Source organism: Oryzias melastigma, linkage group LG3 (assembly GCF_002922805.2).
Source record: "Oryzias melastigma strain HK-1 linkage group LG3, ASM292280v2, whole genome shotgun sequence".
Classification (NCBI taxonomy): Eukaryota; Metazoa; Chordata; class Actinopteri; order Beloniformes; family Adrianichthyidae; genus Oryzias; species Oryzias melastigma.
In genome coordinates, this window is record NC_050514.1 from 5,351,543 (window position 1) to 5,371,221 (window position 19,679).

Here is a 19,679-nt window from a genome sequence, read left to right on the forward strand (position 1 = left end):
TGTTCATTTTGGGTTTTAAGGTTTATACTGGGGGAACTGGGTAGATAGTGGGAGGATCCAGGGGAGGGAGGGGTGTTCATTTTAAGTAAAAGTCTTGTTTTTTTGTACATTTCTTTTTAAAGAATTTGCTTTTTTAATGTGCTTTTTACTTGGTTTTATGTGAAGTGCCTTGTGTTTCAACTGAATGAAAGGTGCTACACAAATAAATAAAGTTTGAGTTTATATTGTGCGTTTATTTACTTAATTTTAGAAAAGATTTTCTCATTATTCAACATTAATTAGTAGTATTTATTATTATTTGATGATTGCATCAGTTTTAGTGGCATTTGTAGCAGTAATAACAGTCAACTCTGCTTTCTTAAAACCTAGTGTCCTATTTAATTCTACCATTAAATTTGGCAGCTGTTGTAGGTAATATCAGTTATTTATCCATCACTTCCCTTGATTCTTCTATTTTCAGTTCTCCAACTTTAACGAGTAAGTGATGCGTCACTCTTGCAGGAGGTGAAATAAAGCAGAAAGAACAGAAAGCTGCGTGTGGCAGGAAGCGAGCTGCATCAGCAGCAGCGGTGGATGTTACTGACATGAGGATGTCGTGGGCTCTCTCCAGGAGCTTGCTGCTGACGGAGCTCAGAAACAGACCCTCCTCGTCTGCAGTCGAGCCGCCGGGTCCCGAGCGGTTCTGCCGACCCGTGCGTCCGTTCCAGCCGGAGCTTTGGAAACTTTGTGACACAGAGAAAAAATGTTAAAGGAATGTCACATAATTTGAATTTAGGAAAATAACTGAAATAAATATCACAGTACTATAAGTGCTGTCATTTGTTACATTAACCTCAGTGCCATCACCGTACTGTTAAATCGTCTTTTTTATTATTATCATTTAAAGCACACAAATTATAAATGCATTTCTGGCAAATTTGAGAGTTGGGTTATTATTTAAGCTCAAGAACTTAAGTTTTTGTTTCTTTAATGGTAAAAAACAACAATGTTGTATTTTTGAAGCCTTTTGAAGAGTCGTGTAATTTTAATCAATAATGCAGTGAGAGTTTTTTTCTAAAGATTTTATTTCTTTTGGCCAATGCATCCTGTAAGTTTTCCAAATGTGATCCACCTTTAAATCCATAAATGTCTGCAGTCTGGATCAGTTCTTAACTTTCCCTTCTGCAAACGTTGAAAAGTCCAATTAAAATTTGAACTTAGTGCATTAATGAAGTCCAACACATTGTAGAATCCTTTTGATAGCAGTTTAAAAAGTGTCACCAAAATTACAAACATCTATTCTAAATCATAAAATACACTCCCCCACCCCCCAGTGAGATGTGACAGAGGCCTTAAATGGACAGGCTACCTCCATTTAAATACAAACCCCACTTTGAACACACTGGGCCAAAATATTCTCACTCTTTACTCGTCATATTTTCTTGGCCTCGTCCACGTCACTTTTTGACGTTTTGGGTGTCCTCAACCCCCCGGGACGCCGCTTTGTACCAGGTCAAAGACAGGGGAAAAGATGCATACCCCAACTTTGATTCTTTTGCTTTTTTATTTTCTGATTGTGAAACAATCAAGTCAGTCGCTGCATATTATGCAGAGCGGTTTGGTACATGGAAACAACTGTCTCCATAAATCTGTATGTCAAAGAAGACTCCTGGTTGTGTCTGTCAACAGCAGCTTTATGCTTCTCTTACGCTGTTCTTCAGGTTCCTCACGGGATTTTTCTTCTCCCTATAGAAACTTTCCAAATATGTCTTTTTGCTTGGCTTTTCTTAGACTTTAGCTTTGAGATTTGAATGTAGCTAGCGACTCGAGAAGACAGCCGGATGCGGTGAACAGAATCCAGCAGTTTTCAAAATAAAACTTCTTTCAGAATCGGAGTTAAGATATGGACTTTTTCCCTCTCTGCAGCCCGACACCAAGCGGCCCTTAGACTGGTACTGGTTTGAGGCCCGGCCGTTGGGGAGCCCTGTTTAATGGAAACAACCAACGCGTCAAAAAACAACCAGTTGGGGACACCCAGAATGTAAGAAAATGACGGAAAATATGTCCTTATATGACGAGTTAGGAGTGAGAATGCTGGATTTGGTCCATCTAAACTCTCAGAAATACTTTTCAGCTAACCCACAAATATGATGAACCAAAGGAGTGAAGATGGAAGAAATTTTAGAGAAAAAACAAAATAAAAAGAGATTTATGAAGTGGTTGATTGTTGTCGCTAAAACATACAGTAGAGGTAGATCCAATGTACAGCTGCATCATGCAAAACCGCAACAAGTTCTCCTGTACAACACAACATGCTTGTGAAGGAATAAAGAGCAAAAAAAAAAGAATGAGGAAGAAATCAATGAATTACAATTAATCTCCAACAGCAGCCAAGTTCAACCAGAGAACACCGATGGATCACAAAACAACATAAAAGCAAATTCAGTATCTGATCTTATAAAGCTTCAATGTTCCCCAGCTTCAACTGTGAACAGGTAATCCTTTAACCTTTATAGTGTGATCATAAAGAATTGTGGGATTAATCTGGTATTATCTGCTTATAAAGGAAGCACCAAACCTCCTTTTTTTCCATTATATGCTGAAACTTAATGTTTTTTTTTTTTTTGCTTTTTACAAGAGACACTCAGGTACTAGCAGGTCATTTCAGTGAGTTTCCTTCCTTTGGAGCAGATATAAACACAAAGACTGTAGACTGCAGCTGTAGAAACGTCTGTCCTACAGCGGAGGACTCGACAGTCACATGTCAGGCGAAATACCCCGCTATTCGTTTTTGTAGTGCAGTTTTATCTATGATGGTGAATCCACGTCTGCAAAATGAGTTGACTCTTTTCACCTATTTTTATGCACATGCTCAGAGACAGGGGGCCATAAAAATGAATAAATGCAAACAAAATGGATGTTTTTCTAGACAGAAGTTAACATTTAAAACAGAATGTAATAAAAATATATATTTATATATGGAAAGCAGTAGGCTGCTGCGGATACATAAGACTTGAATTTCCACCCCTGTGTTATAACTTTTAGGAGATCCTCAGACCTCCAGAGAGTCTAAATCAAAGTGTTTAGATTTACAAGCATTTCTGAGTTTATTCTTCCCACAGCCAAAGCAGACAATGCATTTGCATGCAAGAACATCTGGAAAAAGACAAATCTTTTGTTCACATCTCATCTGCCGTTTGCAGACGAATCTCTCCCCAGACGATCAGCCATCTTGGTAAATAGTTGTAGTACAAAATGCCTTTTGTGGTAACTGTTTATGTCCGTAGAGTCCCATTAAGCACTTCTCTGTCTGTGGATCCACACAGCTGACAAGAACCGAGACCGAACATTTATTTTTGCCTGCATAGCTCTGACTTTACATCACGAAGAAAGCAGCTGGACGGGGCTGAGTTCAGAGAGTGAGGAGGGAGACGGAAAGAAGGGCAGAGGCCAAACATGACAATGAGTTAAATCCATCAACACTGGATTAGACTCAAACTGAATAGCAAAAGCTGTTGTTTCAGGAACTTAAAGCCCCACTCCAGTGAAAATTATGTTTTGGTGTTTTTAACATGTTCTCATGGCATTTTTCTGATGATGGAGGACATGGATAAAGAAAATTAAGCTTAAAATTGCACTACTGAGCATTTCTTTATTCAAATTTTGGTAAGTCTAGAATAGGAAGAAAATGCAGTTTGAAAAAGCTTGTAGTTGTGACGTAGAAGCTACAATCAGCGGGCCGCATGCTCCCTGCTCTGCTCCGCTATGGGAAAGGGGGAGTCCTAACCACAACTCAGAGGTGAATTTCTAATGAACTACTGCCGCTCTGCAGAAACTATGTCCTAGAAAACAACATTGATTTTTTTGGGGGGGTCAAAAACGACTTCACATACGTAATTTTGATTTTACAGATTCTCATATCAGCAGGGCTGAACCCATCTGGGCTCCAGGATTCCCTTTGTTCAGTTGACATTTTGGCAACATTCATTTTCAAATATTTGAACTCATTGTTTTGTGGAGTCACAAAGAGAAAACAAACCCGACCATGACAGAACTCACCGTGGGGGATTCTCTGAGTTGATGCCCTGATTATCAGACAGACGCATCCGAGGACTTTTTCTGCTCATGCCTGATAACAAACAGACTGCCGTCACACACAGAATATCAAACACATTTACACAAAAAAACCCAAAACACCCAACACTTGAACACAAACATTCACAACACCTGACCACTCCAGTGTTATTGCAGTGAAAGTTATGTGTCGCTTCATGAAAACACAACCTTGGTGATCTGATGTTAAAGATCTGTGAGGTTAACAGTGACGAGTTTTTGTTAGTGCTGAGTTACGGACACTTGTGAGTTATTAGGATTAGTTTTGCTCCAAATGAAGTTCAAATCTGGTTAAACTCTTGCTAAGGTGGGGTTTAATGAAGGTTGTTGTGTGACTTTGCTACTGTGAGAGAGCTGCGCTCTGATGCGGTGATGCAGAGACGCATCTCCTTCGCAGCTAAATCGAGTGCAGACAGATCACAAGGCTACCACGTTAGCATACTCGGGTGGCAAACTGGGGCTCAACGCTGTACCGTTTTCACTTTCATCATCACTTTGAGAGACATTTTCAGTCTCATCTGGAGCTGCAAGGTGGCACAACACAAGAAACACGTTTGAGTGAAATGAAACATTGGTGGAGGAAGCAGATGTTTGTGCGAGGTCGACTGAGGGCCCCGCGGCGCCACTCAGGCTGCCTGTGTGCGTGTTAGTGACATGTGGACATCTGTGTCCCGGCGGAGTCCAACACCCGGTCAGTTTCTCACCATCACCAGCTTGTGGGTTTTAGTGGAAGAGGAAAACAGCCGTGAACTGCTAACTATACCCATCACCCAACTGCACATGACAGCATAGCGATGTGAGCTACCAATGACAACACAAAAACAAAGGACAGTTGCTGCTGTAGGCCAGAGCGCGCTGACAGAGCGGTACAGCCATGCTGTTCTCTGTGAGCATGGAGGAGGTAGAGTGGCAGAAGCATAAAAACATGCAGGGTGAGGTTGAGGGAGACAGAGGGGGCGGAGACCAACAAGCATCTACTCTATAAAACCAGTCAAATCAGAAAACAGAAAAAAATAGTTTACAACCCTATGAAATCATTCATATCATTAAAAACCCATTGTATATAACTAGTTTTCTGTCCTGTAGTTTATCATCATTCCACTAGGGGCAGTAAAATGGCTTTTCTTGCTCATTTCAAAATGGCTGCCTCCTTGAAATCTCAAAAACCACTTTTGGCGGGAAAAAGCTTAGCTAATTTTCAAATCTTACTGTGAGAATCTATAATCTATTGTTATTTGTTTTTTCTTTAAAGACAACTTGCTGTATTGAAAAGATGCAACATTTGTTTATATGATACAGTTACACCATGTTAAAAATATGTGAATAAAAATTGAGACAGTGGGTAAATACAGTGTTTTTTTTTCTTTCTGGACACTGATGTCAATATTTTTGCATCTTAAGCCAACAATGATGAGAGCAAATCTCACCAAATCATCTAACGGATCATAATTGATATTATCTCATTATAAAAAATTGCAAAATTTTCGCAGGTTTCAATTTAAAAAATTGAATTTTCTTTCTTTCACGTAGTGGGATTTATAGAGTTAATGTGGTATTTGCTCATTCAGACAACTGTTGATGATGCTGGTCAGTCTCCTCCCTGCACCCCCCCTCCCCCAACAGTCCAACATGAAAGGATGAGGAGTGACTGTTGTAATGGCAGCCTTACTGTGCTTCTCCTCTTTGCATCTCTGCAGGATCTCTAAGCTTCTCTGATGCACAGGATGCTGCAGAAAGCTAAAACTATCCATACTTTTCAATGCTGCAGAGGGAGCAGAGTCATCATGCCCTTGGAGAAGCAAACCAAACAGAAGGATACAGAGAAAGAGAGAAACGGAGAGAAAAAAATGGTAGATTAGACACTGAAGAAAAAGGAGGTCAGGAGATGCAGTCGTCTACTGAGGAGATACCTGTGCACAGACTGGTGGAGAAAAGACATTCAAACAGCAGCAGAAACTTTATCATTGGAGCTCTGTTTTTGGGTTCAGGCCCAGGAAAGTCTGAGCTGTCTTCAAGAGGATGTTCTGCAAACAGATGCTACACTTGTCTTGTTAAGCCCGGTTTATACTTCTTAGCTATCGGCCATTGTATCAGTCGTATCCCTACCACAATGTGGTCTAGTTAATACTAGTTTGACTGGTTTTGCTTCGGACTATCCGTAATAACTGCAACAAATTTCTGAGAGGCGGTTATACTTTTCAAGTCTGACGCAATTGTCTACAGTGTTTTGGTATTTTCAACATCTTGCTCATACACTTTTGCATTGGCAAATGTGAAGGTACAGGTATCAGTCAGAGGAAGAAATAGTGTGTTCGTTGACTAAACAGAAGCAGGCAATACAGAGGTGAATTCATTACTCTAGAGCAGGGGTCTGCAACCTTCAACAACTAAACAGCCATTCATGTCCATTTCTCACTGACAACAAAGTCTGACTTTACCCTTTGGAAAATAAGATTTGTATTTATGTTATTGTTACTTTCAAAATAAAAGACACTTTTTTTTCCCAGGATCATCTCAATGCAGCAAATGCGGAAGTGTAATGTCAGTGACAAAAACCAAAAACAGGGTTTCTTTTACACTTTGCGGTGCATCTTGGCCAGGAATTTGTAACTTTAACAAGCCAAAATTAAATCAGAGCATATAAGTGACCCGATATTTATTTTTCTAGCCACAGAACACACTTAAAATTTTTGTTCAAAAATAGAAAATCTGCCTCATAATCCACTGCCCTAAAAGAACAAATTCTGGTTGTGCTTACTGACCTCCCAAATGATTTTCTGTGCTACCCAGTACACAAAAATCAGTCAAAATGTTTTAGTTGTGATAAATAGTGTTCTTCTATTGTTTTTAAAATAAAACGCTGTTTTTATTTAACCAGAGTCACAAAGGAGGGGTTAAAGAGCCACATGTGGCTCTGGAGCTGCAGGTTGCAGACCTCCACTCTAGAGCAAGTTATTTAGCAAGATGGTTAAGTTCACTTCAGGGAATTTTGAATGTCAATCAATCAATAAATCACTTTATTTAACTTGAAAGGTTTAAACTTTTTCATAGAGAAGGACGACTATACTGGAACACACAGCATGCCCGTTTCTTCAGCGGAATCATTTTTCTGTATTGAGTTTGTTCTATCATTGTGTATTCTAATCCATCGAAATAAGTACAGGTTAAGAGGTGCAATGTCTGCAGCTATACTGGAGGCGTAAAATGCCACTCACAAATGATGTCATCGGCTTCTGTCACCTTTCGCAGCATTAAGGAGATTCCTTTCCAATGGTTTTGCAACCAATGTGACCCAAGTACGAATTGTTATATAGTATAAATCAGGCATAAGACAACGAGTTATAATGCAGTTGTGTTGTGACAGAATCCTCTCAGAAGACATGTCAGAGACTCCCCCTGGGTGATCCCGACCTCTAGAGCTCAAGAAACTCAAAAAGTCATCTAGACAGATTGAAGGACTTCTAAGAACAAGCTTCTCTTACATGAAATCTACACATAATGCAAGGGAGAGGTAAAGAAAGGTGCATCACACAGGTCGAGTCACACTTCAACTATGCTACCAGAACCTGTGATACTACCATCTACTGCACATTAAGAAGAGCTTATGAGACACTAGCAGAAAAGAATGCATCTGGAGACAAAGGGAGAGAAGAGGCGGAAGCTGGGAGCTCCTCTAAATGCAGGGCGACTCAACAATCCCTGTGTGAGAACGGCGAAACTCTGAAGGACAGTGACTCATGAGAGTGCTACGTGGCCTGGACTTAGCCCACGGAACAGTCGGTGCACAGTGCATGAGCTGTCTTAGCTGATCGCAAAAGTGGAAAATAAATCTGTTTATTGGCAGAACAAAGCGCTTCTTATTCCTGGAATTTTCTGGAAGGAAATGCTTTTAATTTAAGATAGACAATGAATTACAGACTCTCTTTTTGGATTCATTAAGCTGCCAATACTTTAAACTTCCTGTGTAGATGTATTCTTTTTATTCTGTACTGGATTTTGCTGAAAGTAATTGAAAATCCTCCACAACGAAAACATCAATCTAACAGAATGTAAATATAACCAGACGCTAACAATACATAGCTCTAATGTTGCGTTCACACCGAACACGATTCATGCAGTGAATTTGAGTCCTCTAACTCTCTTTTTAAAAGTGGCCAATCGGCAACAATCAATTTCAAAACTGAGTTCCTGACCGGTTGAGGTGAATTTGCACCATGCCTGACGCTCAAATCTCGCCACAGGTCCCCAGATTGCATCTGTACTGTGACTTAACATTGAAACTCCACAAATCGTACTCGGTGTGAACTAAAAATTCTCAGTCGACAACCAAACTGTATGTTACATCATTAAACCAAATTGTGGGAAAAGTGAATCGGTGCAAGTGTCAAACACGTGCTGTGCTAAATTTAAGAAGCGGTTATTACTTATTGTTTTTTTTTACTTTACAAGAGGCTAAAGTGAGTCAAATGAAAGGTTTGTCTTCACTTGTTTATTAGTAAACTGAGGTCATATCCAAGGTTTCTCCCTACCCCTATATCTAACCCTACAAACAGAGAGATATGGAAAAATACTGTCTTCTAATTCGGACGTCACTCCCACTTGATGATGTTATCGATAGTCGCCAGTCATCTATGTTAGAGTGTAGCTACCAGTGTTTGGAAAATACATAACGTCGATTTTATAATTTTCAAAAATCATGCTAAAACAAGAATTCATAACTTCTGTGCTTCAGAGCGCACCCTTGTGAAGAAATGTGTTTCTCCTTCGCTACACAGCGTGACGCAGAAGACTTTTTTGGGGAGGGAAACCCTCGGGGCAGAGGGCTCTTTATCCCTCTGCCCCGAGGGCTTCCCCCCAAAAAACTATTTTGGACACCCTACCCCTCCAAATGCCCCTACAAGTGGAGGGATAGAGGGAGAATTCAGATTCGGCCTAAATAAAGGATTTTTCTGAATTTTTATTTTGTAGTACACAAGTTATATCATAAACAGGACCGTGACCCAAAACACATTGGAGGTTTGAACGGAATTGTGGGGAAATCACTGCATCAGTAGTGTGAATGCATGGCTTTTCAATCTGCAGTAACAGCGGTTTTTGAGGGTGCTTTTTACCAGTCGTCCTGGGTTTGTGCCTCTTTCCAGCCGCTTTAAAAGCCACCAGAGCTCTGAAGTAAGCCCGGAGCACGGCCCAGCGGAAGGTGGCCGCCGGGTCGATGCCAATCAGGCTGCAGATGAAGGCGCTCTTGCTGCTCTTCAGCAAAGCCACGATGTCCGGGCGCATGTGATCCGTATTCTTTTCCCGGAAATCCTGAGTGGAAATGTCAGAAATGTTCGCATCAAGCCTACAGAGCCCCCCCCCACTCTGCGGCACCTTCTGTGACAGTAAAACTAACCTTAACCCCGTACTTGACTTTGCCAGCATAGTGGTGGATGAGGAAGGCCGGCTCCATGACGGCGGAGAACTCGATGTACCTGTTGCCCTCATGCTGCCGCTTGAACTTATCCAACAGAGTCTGGTTGGTGGCCTGAGGGAAACTGGAATGAGAGGGAATCGGGTAAGCTTTGGATGTCAAATCTGGTTTTAATACACAAAATCACTAACAGCCAGGAAGAAAATCAATTCAATGATGCAGAAAATTCAAAGGCTGGGCTTTGTCACGAACACTGGAGTGTAAATCAGTTCAAAAGAGACTCGAGTCCTCAGTGCAGGGAAATCAATGGATAACAGGAACAGTACCGAGGATGAAAAGACACTAAAAGTTCTGCAGCTATGAAAACATCACAGCTACAAGATGCTGTCAAATTTTAAAGCTGTGAAAAATTAGATTCAACGTCATGAAGGGTTAAAAATTGGGCAAGTAGTTCTCTACGATCATTTAGTTGTTTATTCTAAGTCAACTTAATACATCTGGACTGGAAACATCAAAATCTATGGTTTAATCAAAGCCTTCTGTGTCATTTGGATGATTGATTTAATTTGTAGAAAGTTTGAGTGAAAAGTTTGGTGCTTATTTGGTAACAAATGCAGCAGAGCCACAATCATGACAGCTCCTCCCTCATCTCTGTGTCTAATGCAGGGGTCTGCAACCTTCAACGCTAAAAGAGACATTTAGTCTAGTCCCATTTTATCATTTCAAAATGAACAATATTTGTGCTTTTTTGGCAATTAAGCATTTATTTATAAATGTAGCTTTTAAATCTTACAATAATTAAATTACAACAGTGTCTATATGTTTCTATATATAGCAGTTTTAACTCCTTTTACGTTTGACAGAGGCGCACACTAGTTTCTTTCAAAATAAAAGCCACTCTGTGTCTAAAAAGGTCCTCTGCTGTCGCAGCTTTTCTTATATTACAAATGTAAGACATTTAGTATGATATTTTTTATCATTAGGATTTTGATGTGCTTTTTTCCTTTTATTCTTAAATATAAACATTTCAACACAATCTCTTTATTTAAACAAATAGTTTTTTAATTGAAAACACACAACTCTAAGCCATTTTAAACTACATTTGCTTAACACTTTAACCACTTGTAATTTACCAAAATAAAAAAAAAACTTTTACAGACTGAAAAATACAAATTTAAAGAACATTTCCACAGAATTTCTGAGAGTAAATTAAACTTTTTTTGCTTAGATGCTTGACATGTTAAAAATCTCAACAGAAATAACAACATTTAACTAACTGATCTCTTGTTTATTCAATTGTTAGCATTTTCATTAAAGCTAGGACAGGGGTCTGCAACCTTCAACATTTACAGAGCCAATCGGGTCCATTTTTCACAGACCAAAATCCAGCAGGAGCCACAAAGGCTCATTTTATCCTTTAGAAAACTACGACAAGGATTTGTATTTATGTCATTGTTATCATATTTGCATGAACTTAATCAAAAACATAAATGTTAAGAGAAAATATCAATTTTTCAAAAATACGAAACCATCCTTTGACAGAGGTTCACATGATTTGCTTTAAAAATGAAGACATCTCGTGTCACATAGAATAAACTCAATCCTGCCAATGTGGTAGCAGACAGTGACAAACAGTGATTTAAAAAAAGATTACTTTACTGTTTGTGGGGGAGAGCTCTGCCAAAAATACGTAAATCCAACTTAAAAAATAAATCAGTTACTTAAGTGACTCTCACTGTCTTTCTCGACCCATAAGGCAAACTTAAATATTGTTCAAAAATAGAAAATCCGGTGTGCTTTAATTCTGGTTGTGCTTTCAGACTTCCAATTGATTTTCTGTGGTACACAAAAAATCTAATAAAATGTTTTAGCTCGATTTGTGATATGCATCATCCTTCAACTGTTTAACTAGCTAAATAAGGTTTTAGTTGGTTCACTTCACTACATTTTTACTTTAATACTTACTTTTTTAACCAGTTAAAGCCTTTTTTTTCTTTAAAGACAGAAGTGTTTTGATGAATGACCTCAGAGGCTAAGGACTGCACAGCTGGATCCCTCCAGCAATTTTCTATCACTTTTGCCTTGCAGGATGAGTTATTTCAGAACAATAAACCAGTCGCACTTGAAGCCAAACAGTCGACTTACTTGGACTCTTCATCCAGCAGATGGAACAGCGCTGTGGGCTTTTTGCTGATCAGGCTGATGCATCCGGTGTTATCGATGTAGTCGATGTTTTTCCAGCTGATTCCCTCTGCTGTGTATTCCTCCTGCAGGAGCAAACAACAGATTCTGGTCAAACTTTGGTTTAAACGTCCAGAAAAGTGTCAGCAGTGACAGAAAATCCTTAAAAAGAACACAAAAACTGGTGGTAAGTAGACACATTTTTAGAATCAAAGCATCAAAGTTTCTGGAATGTGTTCAGTTTTCTTGGTTTAATGAGAGGCAGATTCCGAACATTTGTCAGTTTTCTCTGCAGTACATGCTGGTTTCCGGTCTTCCTGGGAAAGTGATCTGACTAATAAAGCCCTTAATCCAGCCGAGGTTTATTAAAGGTCACTGGAATCTCCTCTTTTCCCTCCATCTTCTGTTAGCCTAGAGTCAAACAGCTGAAAAATTAATAACAAAAACTTAAGTGACAGTTAGCCTGTGATATTAAAAACATGTCTAAACTAAGCCTTGTGACTTTTACTGGCGGCCATACAGGCAAAGAAAATCCAATTAAGATTTAAAAGAAAAACGCAAGAATGATTTCCTTAAGTTTTTTCTTTTTAGGATTTTAAATGTGTACGGAGCTTTTACTAACATGGGTTTATTATTTTCCAGCGCATTCAAGGATTTAAATTTCCCTTTTTAAGAGGAAATTAAAAATCTAGCCTTCATTGTTGGTTAAGTTCAAATAAATCAAAACTGAAGATTTGGAATGAATAAAAACTCTAGATGTTTGACTCATTCACAAGAATAAGAGAGAGGTAGATCGGTTTGACCTCTTCTGAATCATTTTAAAGCTCAGTTCTGTGCTGGTTACACCCAAGAGCAAACATCCAAACTGCTCAGATCTTCCTCCTAAAACAACTCATTTCACTTCTGTTCGGACTAAATAAGGAACAAGTGAGAGGCCGTGCAGATGACCGCTCGCTGCACGGTCACACAAAAACAAACGGAACGACTCGGCAAACCCCTGGTGATTTCCTGTCACGCATTCACACACAGGTGTGAACTGGATCAGACAGCGTTGTTGAATCTGTTACAGGTCACTTGGATTCAATCTTTAATCCAAAAATCAATCAAGATGCTTTAAAGACCCAATCCAAAGAAAATCCTGTTTTTAGTGTTTTCGAACAGGAACTTTTGGAGGACATATATTAGGAAAAATGAGAGTAAAGTTGCATTTCTGAGTATTTCTTTAACTAAACTATTATGATTCTGAAGGAGACCCAAAAAAAAGATTGTATTTGACGTAGAAATTCACAACTTCTGCTCCACTTGCATACACTTACAGACAAATAGATTCATTATCGTCTTTGTTTTCCATGTTTGAGCTGTAATCTGGATCAGAACTGTACAGCTCGATACCTCTAATATTGTTTGCCATCTTTGTTGCCCCACTAATGTTATCCTGGGGTTGTGAGCGAGCAGGAGAGCATGTGAACAGAGCTCTCAGTTACTGGTGACAGGATTGGGGGCGGGGTTGCTCCACACAAACAGTCCAATCCACAACTCGGAGGTAAATTTCTAATAAACTACAGCAGCTCTGTGGAAACTGTCTAAGATGATTTGGGCTAAAAATGGCATCATCATAATTAAAAGATTACAGGGAAGACTTTTGAAATAGATCAGATTGGAGGGGGACTTTAAACTCTATTATGATAAGATACCATTTGTATCTGTCTTTGAGTTTGCTCCAAAATGATAATCAATAAGTAAAAAGTTTGCTTTGACTGGTTCATGTTAGAGTCAGTTTCTACTCTCCTGACGCAAGATTTTATTGAAGTTTTTAAAGTGTAAAGAAAGGTCTTTTCAGTGGACAGAAAGAGGATTCATGGGAACAGTTTAAGTGAGAAACTACAGGATTATAGCTTTTTGACATGTTCCTCTTTCATTGTTATCTGTTCTACTTACATTTGGTCAGTAAGTGTTGATGTCTGAACCATCATATCGGCAGAATCGTATTCAAATATTTAAATAATAACATGCAGGACATTTTTTAAAACTATAAAAACTGGAAAACTTGTAAATAATTCATTTATTTTTTAGAAACACAAATGTGAAAGTAAAAAAAAGCAAAATACAGGACTAAAGGACTGTCTGAAGCTAAAAGAAATCCCTAATATAGTAGAATCAGGTATATTAGAGACTTCCTTGTTCCTCATTTATGGAAACCAAATCTTGAATGAGAGGGGAGGTGGGTCCTCGTACAGCAGCCTTATAAAGCTATTCCCGTTGCTAAACAGCTGCAAAAGCCTCAGTTCCTCTAAGTTTACCTGGACATTTTTTACACCATTTTTACACACCTCACAAATAAACGTACCTGTTCGAGCTTGAAGATGTGCTGGTTAAAGTAATGCTGGAGACGCTCGTTGGCAAAGTTGATGCAGAACTGCTCAAAGCTGTTGCTCTCATAATCTTCAAACCCAAATATGTCAAGAACTCCGATGGACAAGATCTGAGAAAACCAAGCAAAAAAAAAAAAAAATAACATTTTTATTTCCAAGTTCTGAATCTAAACTTATAAACTAGAAAAGTCCTGAGCATCTTCTGTGTCTGTGTTTGGTGGTCTTGCCTTGGTGGTCTCCTCCAGGTCCTTGATGTTGAGCAGAGCGTGGTTGATCCTGAAGACGATCCAGTCAAACAGAGCACTGTACAGAGACTTGGCCATGGAGTCTCGTACCGTTCCTGCCTGGAGGCACACAGTGTTTGAGCTTATTAGAAAATAAATACTGAAAGACTTTAAATTAAATGTTAAATTAATCAAAATCATCTACACATTTTTCTACCATCAGGGAATTAAAGTATCAAACTGTGATGGATTTATGGCTCCAATAGAACACACCCTCCTCCCAAATGAGAACAAAAGGAGAAGCTTTTGGAATTTCATTGTGGACTCAAAACATCGGACTTTTATGGTCCTTGGATGATAGAAAAATAAAATAAACACCACCACACTCTTCTATAGGGTCATGTGCCAAACATTACTTCACACTGTTGATTACACCCCCAGCAGAGTATTCCACACATCTGTGGAACACATTTCAGCTGAAACAGAAGGCTGTGTAAGAGACAGCCTTCATGCAGTTTAAGAATGAAAAACGGTGAACTGCAAGAACAGAACAACAAAGTAGAAAATGTGAAAAATTGACTCTATTGTTCAAAGAGGAGCAGATACTTTCAGATTATTGATGGTCCACAACAGTCCTGAACAGAACAACATTCAAGAAAATAAAGTATTCAAATTATTATGGACTTTTGCAGCATTTTATATGAAATTTAGAGATTTTCGTATTTTGATAAAAATTATAATAATAATAAAAATGCACGATATGGGGAAGAAAAAACTTTAGTTTGAGCAATCTTCATGAAATTTTGCCCACATTCCAATACTTTAAAACTACACCCCAACTGAACTTTCATTGACCTTTGACCCTTAAGAAAGGGCCGCCATCTTGAATTATTTTTTTTATTTTTTAAAATAACATTTTGCATCATCTACACATGTAAACTCCTCTCAGAGAATTCGACCTATAACCTCTGAACCCCTCAAGTCTCACTAAGAAGCTACTTGGGGAAAAAAACTGTAAATATGTAGATTTTTATCTGCATTATTGCATAGAGCTAGCAAAAGTGGTTCTCCTGCTCACACAATTTTTACAAGAGTTTATGGAAAATTTAATGGATGGATGCCTGGCTCAAGCTGAAAGAAACGGTATGACATACGATGAGTACATACAAGAATTGTGGCCATGGTTAACGATAAACCTCCGTTGCTAAGGAAATCCAAAAATGTACTTTTGCGGATTCTTCTCAAAATTACATAGACCTGTTCGTCATCTCCAGGTGATCAAAACATAAAACAGTTGCTATAGAGATAAAACAACAGAAAAGCCACCATTTTGGAAAAATGTTTTTTTTTTAGTATAATTAATGCACCTATAACCTGGATGATAGAGGCGGAAGGGGAGAGTAAAAAGGGAATTTTAGTCTTTGTGAAAAAAACAAAGATGAATCACTTTATATAGTAATTTTAACTTTCTCCCTGTTAATGCCCCTGTGACTTTAAACATTTGTGAGTTTCATAAATGTGATAAAACGGAGAAACTGATATTCCTCAGAATCATTTCAGCTCAGAGTTGATGAGACTGTTGAGTCTGCTAAAGCAATGTTTACATGAAGACCACCCAGCACGCTACCAAAACAATCGCTGTTTGTCCGTGCAAAATGACTCCTAAATATCCAGCAGGTCATTTGGAAGTTTGGAGAGGATGCGTAACACAACACAGCGTGTTCTGGGAAAGTCGGAAGTAAAAGGCGACTGAGGCCGTATCCTTTGGTTTGTGGCAAAAATATACACACACACAAACTTCATCCAGCTCACAGTAAGAGCACAAGTTTAATTCCAGAAGACGTGATATCATTATTGATTTTGCATAACAAATATGTAAAAATAGTTCAATCTGCTGGAAAAAATAAAATCATTTTGCTTGTTGATCTCTTTCCCCGTCTCTAAACAAACTGGAGGACTTTGTTGATGTTTGTTAGTTTGTCTGTCTGTGTTTGTGGCCACAAAACACGGTCTGACCCAAAGAACTGGGCCACAGAGAAATGAGGAACCACAGCTATGAACTGAGCTGAAGCACTTTTATTTTTTCATGAGAAAAGTGTTACCTCCAACAATTTCCTCTTTTGAATTAAAACTGTGGTGTCATAAATTGGGCATTTCTCCCACCCTCTGATCTTCACCTCTTGTGCTCTTTTCAGCATTCTCACAGTTTATCTGAGAGAGAAACTGAGAATGTTTGTGAGTTCATCTGTTCTTAAAGGCATCCTGTCACTAATTTTTGCATTTTCCTTAGAAGAACTGCTGTTTTAGTGTGAAGGTATCACATTAAATACAGTGTTCAGGAAAAAAAAATAATTCCTGCAATAATTGATATCTCTAGAAAATGATACAGTCCATGAGAAATGTGTTGGAGATATAATTACTTGATCGTTAAAAGTTCATTTCCAAATCCAACAGGGGGCTAACACTATGTGACCATTACTATGAACCAGAGGGTTGTATTTTGTGTGGAATAGACCGGATTTGACAGCTGCCTCGGTGTAAAAACTCAATTATGTTTGGTCCGTTTCTTAAGATGGAGACCTGTGAACTACAGTTTAGTGCTCAGGAGTTAATCTTTTCCTCTTTGAGATTTAACGAATTTGTGAGCTGTTTCCGTGCAACAACAGCTATGTCAATATTCTGAAATCTGATGTGGAGTAAAGGATGCAACAGTTCAGTGTGTAGGAGAGCTGGACAGAGAGAATGAGATTTCTACGGGTGTGTATTGGCAAGAGTCTGGCGATATGATACATATCACGATACACACGTCACAATATCACGATATATCCCAAGACAGAACCAGAGAAAATATTCTACTACTTTTGAGAGATTATGAGACCAAATCTGCAGCATTTTAACTAAATTAATGATCTTTGAACCGGAGTAGGTCTGAGGTCACCTAAACGTGTTTTAATTTTTTAATTTATGTAAATGCAACCTGGTGCCCGGTGACCCCTGCTTTAGAGGAAGACGTTTGAGTTACGTTCAGGAAGTCTTAACAACAATCTGCTGCCTGACTGCAAATCTTCAGCCAGAGACTAAATTTAGAGAAAACCGCGGCCTTTGCAGCACAGTGCCAGTAATTTGACACCACGCTGTTTTAGCTTGTGGAAAAAGCAGCTGCAGTCTCACCTCGGAGAGCTTGTAGGGAACGATCAACCGCTCCCCCACAGTCACCGTCTTCCTGGTTGTCAGAGCTTCAAACAGCATCTCCTCTTTGACCTGGAGATGCCGGAGAAAAACAACTTAGCCTTTAAGTTCTAAATTATGTTGAGAACAAACCAACTCAAGAGCACAGGTGGGCTAAACATGGCACCCAAACATCCTCTTGAAATACCTGCAGCAGCTCTGAGACCACCGGCAGCACCTCTGGGTTACAGATGTCTATGGAGTCGTCCCGGCTCTTCCTTTTGTAGCGGATATTTCCCAGATGAAGGATGGCGGACAGCAGCGAAATGATCCTAAACCGGGGGTTAGAAGGTATTAACAGAAGCATTCAATGGTGCCCTACACCTGTTTATCACACTGCAGAGGCAAATAGACCAGTTTAATGTCAAAAAATATTTTCAAAGCCCGGTCTGTTTGTGGCTGGAGTTGTTTTATCTTCCAGTGTCCCTTAACTTTCGAGGGTAAAATTGATCTTCATCCTCTGTAACATATCTGCAGTTGCTTCAAACATTATTTATACACTTGAACCATTAAAATATGATAAAGATTTAACTTTCCCTTAACCCATGACTGATAAAGTGGAAGCTGAAAAATCGACAACTCCTGTCTAATCTGACTGGAGTCAGCTAAAACTGGTATTTTCTAAATATCCTCATGAATGTGAATCCATCCTTTGAACAACTTTATTAGCAACATCTATGTAACATTAGACAGCTGGTTGCTAAATATTATACATTATTAAAGTGTGTGGGAACACTCCAATAATGTATAAAACTCCTGGAATAAAAACTCCTGTTTTTTCTGCCAAACTCAGATTTATTTTATTTTGAAGTCAAAGCCTCGTCTCTGACTCTTCCTGCAAACAGAAAATTTCCAAATGTGTTTTTTGTTGACTTTGCTAGTTTGGTGGTTTTAATTTAGTGGTCAGTGCAGCCGTTTTAAGGAAGTAATGGATGGATTTTTGATATGACATGACATGCGTCAAGAAAGAGTCGGATGTGGCGGAGAGAATCCAGTAGCTTTCCAAAATAAAGTGTCCTCCTGAACTAGAATATAAATAAAACTAGGTTATTTTCTCTTCAGCTACTGTTCCATGGGCCGGTACCGGTCCACAGCCTGGGGTTTGGGGACCACCGTTTTATGGCACAAACAAAAAAATGTTATTGGTGGGATGATGGTCACAACTTACAGTTTGCGGGTGGCAGGGAGAAAGCCCACCATCTCCATGGCCAGCTGAAGCCTTTCAAAGTCATGCTTCAGGTCTTCTCCTTCAACGGTGAAACAGTCCTAAAAATACAACAACAAATGTCTAAAACTCTTTAACATGCAAGTTAGCATCAACAGACTTCAGCTTCTTTGACAAAGATGTTTACTTTGCAGCTGAAACAAACAGCAGAGGTCCCTGCAGCAGACAGCATTAATAATAAATACTGAATAAACAATCTCTGAGATGCTCCAGTAAAAGAAAAAAAACAGATTCCAGCCTGAAGTGAGGACAAAGTACTGACTCCACTTATGGAGAGGAAAAAAGCTGCTTTATACAATCTTTGGGTTTACACTAAATTAATCAGACACACTGCGTCCCCTATTAATAACACACAAAGCGGCAAAACGACGCAGATTAGCGTCACACAAATGGCATTTGAATCCCACCAACAGCTATTTGAGCATCAATGTCCACAGCTTATTCTTAGGCTCTACTTTTGCTCGTAAAGCAAATCTGTTTTTTACTTGTTTATTTCAGACATAAAAGTTTTTCTGATGCAACTTTTACAGTCGTTCCCTTCACAAACCTGCAGTGGTGAGAGCTTTTTTTTCCTTTGGTTTGGATCTTTCTCTCTCCGGCTGCCATAATTGTTACGTAGTGCAGCCTCAGAGCCACACTCGGAACCTAAAACCCACCCTGACGCCCAAAATCACGAGCTCAAGTGTTTGTTTGAAGCGTGCGTGTGGGAGTTTTTAAGTGAAAATTTAAAAAAAAAGAACACACTCTAATTTTAGTAGAGGTTAACAAATTTAGAAAAAAAGCTTTAAATGCATATTTTTTTAATTTAACAACATTAGAGAAAAGAACAAAAATAGAGTGGGTACTGTGTTACTGCAAGTAAGAGACAGATCTTTCTAACCAACAAGATTTATCACTAGAAATGACACGCATATACATATACATATATATATATATATATATATGTA

General features: G+C 38.9%; 1 protein-coding gene across 8 annotated transcripts in view; it reads right to left on the reverse strand.

The window, feature by feature from the left end:
- The window catches only part of myo9aa (myosin IXAa), a 105,248-nt gene that overhangs the window by 27,636 nt on the left and 57,933 nt on the right, over nt 1-19,679 (reverse strand). For 5 of the 8 annotated variants that reach the window (XM_024295344.2, XM_024295342.2, XM_024295341.2 and 2 more), the window contains 12 exons: nt 18,676-18,773; nt 17,656-17,779; nt 17,451-17,540; nt 14,283-14,399; nt 14,031-14,165; nt 11,648-11,769; nt 9,485-9,626; nt 9,204-9,399; nt 5,762-5,881; nt 4,566-4,616; nt 4,039-4,108; nt 585-722 (listed from right to left, as the gene is read on the reverse strand). In XM_024295344.2, coding sequence (XP_024151112.1) covers nt 585-722; nt 4,039-4,108; nt 4,566-4,616; nt 5,762-5,881; nt 9,204-9,399; nt 9,485-9,626; nt 11,648-11,769; nt 14,031-14,165; nt 14,283-14,399; nt 17,451-17,540; nt 17,656-17,779; nt 18,676-18,773 — 1,403 coding nt within the window. The remainder of the gene's footprint in view (nt 1-584; nt 723-4,038; nt 4,109-4,565; nt 4,617-5,761; nt 5,882-9,203; nt 9,400-9,484; nt 9,627-11,647; nt 11,770-14,030; nt 14,166-14,282; nt 14,400-17,450; nt 17,541-17,655; nt 17,780-18,675; nt 18,774-19,679) is intronic. The other 3 variants (XM_024295348.2, XM_024295343.2, XM_024295345.2) reach the window with 2 other exon arrangements.